The sequence below is a fragment of the Alnus glutinosa genome, chromosome 1 (genome assembly GCF_958979055.1).
Source record: "Alnus glutinosa chromosome 1, dhAlnGlut1.1, whole genome shotgun sequence".
In the NCBI taxonomy this organism is placed as follows: domain Eukaryota; kingdom Viridiplantae; phylum Streptophyta; class Magnoliopsida; order Fagales; family Betulaceae; genus Alnus; species Alnus glutinosa.
In genome coordinates, this window is record NC_084886.1 from 41718954 (window position 1) to 41723066 (window position 4113).

Below are 4113 nucleotides of genomic sequence, written 5' to 3' on the forward strand. Positions count from 1 at the left end.
TGAAAATAAAAAGAAAGAAATAGAAAATAAAAGTAATATAATATATATATATATGATGGTGGGGCGACCTGCGCCCCACTTTAAAGAAAGAGGGTGAAGGGCTAACGCTCTTCACACAAAAAGGGCCCAATGGCCATGATATAAAACAAAAAAAAAAAAACAAACAAAAAAAAACAAATAGAAAAAGAAAGAAACAGACAAAGAAAAGTAAAGTAAAGGGAAAAAGAAAAGAATTATATATATATATATATATATATATATATATATATATATATATATATATATGGCATGTGGGACAACCTGCACCCCACATGCGTTAAAGTGGAATGAAGGGCCAAATGGCCCTTCACAAATGAAAGGAAGAAGAGGCTCCCGAGAGCCTTATTTAAGAAAAGAGGGGGAGTTTCTTAATTTTTTTTTTTCCTCAAGGTTTTTCATACAAAACTCATGATCTACAGAGATCTAACCGTCCAAACTCAAATCTGTCTTCGGTAACGTGATCTACAAAGCCTGATCTACGTTTCTACCGATCGTTTTCAGGTAAAACATTAAACTCGTGTTCTTGAATTTTTGAGTTAAAATCTTGAAATGTGATTTTAATCTAGTGTTCTCTTTAGGTAATGAGTTACTTGAAACTTGCTTGAAGTTACCCAAACCATGAGTTTTGGTTTGGTGAAATTTTGGTAAGTTATTTTTCTCAAACCCTAACTTTTGGGTATTTAATTTTAGTTGAATTTTCATGTTATCAACCTTTAGTAAATACTATGGGTTAATAATATTGTGTTTTGGGAAGTGATTTATAAATTAGTGGTTAAGATTAGAAACCCTAATTTGTCGGGTTAAATTAATTTGGGGTTTTAAAGTGTTTTAAAACCTAGATGATAATTTGTACATTAATTGTGGTTATAGTGATGATTAATTCCAAATTAGCTATGTGTTTTGTAAAAATATGTATTTATGGGTTAGGTTCTAATGTTAGTAAAAATAAATAATTGTGGATATTTAGTTTAAATAGTCTTTGTGAAGTTAATCCTAAGATTTGTGTTAATGTTATTTTAAATGTGTTAATAATTTAAGTTAATAAGATAGTAATTATTGTAAAAAGATTAGCGAATATAATTTTAGGGTTAATATTAGTATAAAAGTGTTAGTGAAAATAATTTATGGGTTAGTGAAATTAATTGCGGGTTAGTAATTAATATTACGAGTAGATAGTTAGATAATGATTTTAATATCTAACCCTTAGTAAATACTTTGGGTTAGTGTTAATGGAGTTTAGCTAGTGTCTAGGACTTATGGATAGACGATTGGAACCCTTAAAAATATTATAGGTTTTCCAACGGTTTATCCTTGAGCGATTCAAGTGCTAATTAGGGTGTTAATTATTTAAAGTGCTAAATAGTGCAATGCGTTATTCCATAGTGATACATTGCAAGATGGTGTCTAGGAGACCTATTGCTTAATATCCGCGCAGCCAAGATTAGTATTCTACTCACTGAGAAAAGTTACTTTTTATGTATTTTATAGGAATGCAAATAATGTGTTTTTCATATCGAACCGACAATATGTAAATTATATGTTTTGGATGTTTTGGAGTAGTTTTAATTATGTTGAAATATGACAATAATGTTTATGTGATTTAAGATGATTTGAGATGTGAGTATGAAATATGTTTAGTGTTTTGAGATATGATTTGAAGTGTTTTATTGCCTGCTGAGATTGGAATTTTAAGCTATGTTTTGATGCCTGCTGCGGTTGGAAATTAAGTTATGCAAATTGTTTGAGAAAATGACATGTTGAACTGTTTATGTTCTATGAATAAAGCATGTGTTAAAGTCACGTCCATGAATTTAAATGTGTAGTATTTGTGCATGAGCATTGAGTATGAAACGAATAAGACCGGGCTTCAATTCCCTTGGCACACGAACAAGACCGGGGTTCAATTCCCTTGGCAAACAATGACAAATGACAAGCATTCATAGCACTTGTTTTATGATAATTGAATTGTTTTCACGTTATGATATATAGTAGTTTTATGCTAGACATATTAGTATGCATAAGAGTCTCAAAGGGAAAGAACTTATGTATATTTCTATTGGATGGTTGCATGATTTAAATGCCATTGTTTTCTAAGTCTAACTAAATCAAAGGTAATATAGTAGGTGAGGATGTATGTAGTTGTTTCCAACAATGGAACTTCTACTTATAAGTTCAGCTACGTAGTATGCTTTAAATGTTTTCTATTAGTAGGTGTTTGCTATATTAGCAATGCGGGTTTTCAAACAAAAGTTTATAAAATTGGTGGTTGTTATAGTGTACGCATGATTAAAAAGGAAAAGTTGTTTCTTTGCGAAAACTCAGTGAATAGTATACCTTTGAGGTCTTAGTGTAATTATTTATGCTAAGACGGTGGGCTCATAATTCTACTTGTACGGATGCAGCAACCCCCACAACCGTGCAGACATTGATGCTTTGGTTGCAGGTTCTGCGGATATAGATAATGACTCGTCCACCTAGCGTATGGGATGCTATGATTGGAGTACATCGCGACAGTCATAAGTCACAGACTCATGGATAGTCTGCACTTGGGTATTTTATTTATGGCTCGTGTCCTACGTGGCATATGTATTTGTTGAGCCTATACTTTAGTGTGTAGTTAATGTAATGTGTTTTATAAGCCTTAAATAGATAGACTTGTAAGTGGCTCTTGTTGTAATTATTTGTTAGGTATTAGATGTATTTCCGCTTATGATATATGTGTTCCGCTGCACATTGATTATTATATTTCTCTGTTAGATGTAACTCTGAATATCAGGTGCATGCTATGGTGCATGTGCCATATGTTGGCTGAGTGACGTGTAGTAGTGCCACTGTGAAGATCCGTTTGTATGTTTTCAAAAATGAAAAAAAAAAAAAAAAAAAAAAGGGTCGTCACACTTAGAGCTTAGAGAGTATAATTTAGGAGTTATTGTGCTGATCAGTTTGCTGTCAAGCGATTGCCGAAGTGCTGTTGGTGTGCTCGTGTTGAAGTCTATCTTAGGGAGGAGCCATAAGGTAAAAGATTCCATTGAAGACCCCTTCAAGTAGGTGACTTGGTTGGGAGGCGTTCGCGTTGGGTTACACATCAGAACTTTAGGTACGACCACTGCATCAGGGGTATATGAGTGTTACTGCTTTGTAACTAGCTTTATCTTCTGAATAGTGGAAATCCTGGGTTTGGCTGCTTCGGAGTGGTTTTTTTCTTTATTGAATTTTCATTTCGTTAACAAAATATATGTCTCATTTATATTTCGCATTTTGATATTTAGTTACACGTTGCACACACACACGGTTAAATTAGAAGTCACTTTATTTTTCAAGATGCAATGGATTGTGCTCACCATTTTGTTGGTGACAAATTGTTTGAAGTGGATGCTCCTAATGCCAAGCAGTTTGTTGTAGACTTGGGGAAAAAGACTTGTGGTTGTAGACAATGGGAAATGATTGGTATCCCATGTGCCCATGCAGTTTGTGCTATATTATTTGATTGTGGGGACCTTGAGGATTATGTCGATGAATACTACAGTTTAGAGAGGTACAAAAAAGTATATGCCCCACTTATATACCCTATGCCTAGTGAGGAACAATGGGTTCGTACTGAAGGGCATGACATATTGGAACCTCCAAGAGCAAGAGTAGCCCCAGGTAGACCCAGGAAGTTAAGAAGGAGGAGTCCTGATGATAGTTGAGAACCCAAAAAATCCAAACAAAATGAGGAAATTTGGAGCAATGATGAGATGCTCCAAGTGTAAGGTAATGAGGCACAATAAAAGGGCATATCCACTAAATAGGGCTGGAACAACACAAGTTTCACAATCTGCAACACAGGTTGAGTTGCTTACCAACCTGCAACAAGTGTGAATTTACTATAGTTATTGTTCTTGCTTATGGTAAGCCTTATTCGTCGGTTATAGTATTCGATTGACATGCATGTTATTTTGGGTTTTTTTTTTTTTTTTTTCACTAGGGTTGCTATGGAGGTACTTCAATATGTCTTCGTCATGTTATTTTAAAATTCTATTTATGGCTAACTTTATCACCATTAATTCTTTAAATTGTTTCTTTTTCTTATTT

At 33.8% G+C, this 4113-nt stretch overlaps 1 protein-coding gene and 1 long non-coding RNA gene across 2 annotated transcripts; both read left to right on the top strand.

The window, feature by feature from the left end:
* The first annotated feature begins 345 nt into the window (after positions 1 to 345).
* Positions 346 to 3288, top strand: LOC133862999 (uncharacterized). The gene is made up of 3 exons (XR_009899344.1): positions 346 to 540; positions 618 to 683; positions 2442 to 3288. It is a non-coding gene; the product is annotated as an uncharacterized LOC133862999 (long non-coding RNA).
* A 77-nt stretch (positions 3289 to 3365) lies between these two features.
* On the top strand, positions 3366 to 3728 carry LOC133860286 (uncharacterized). Its single transcript, XM_062295926.1, has one exon. It carries the CDS (start codon positions 3366 to 3368, stop codon positions 3726 to 3728), a length of 363 nt encoding a protein of 120 aa, XP_062151910.1.
* The last annotated feature ends 385 nt before the right edge of the window (positions 3729 to 4113 follow it).

Excerpts from the sequence above, each read along its gene's own strand:
- LOC133860286 (XM_062295926.1), top strand. The coding sequence starts at position 3,366 with ATGGATTGTGCTCACCATTTTGTTGGTGACAAATTGTTTGAAGTGGAT.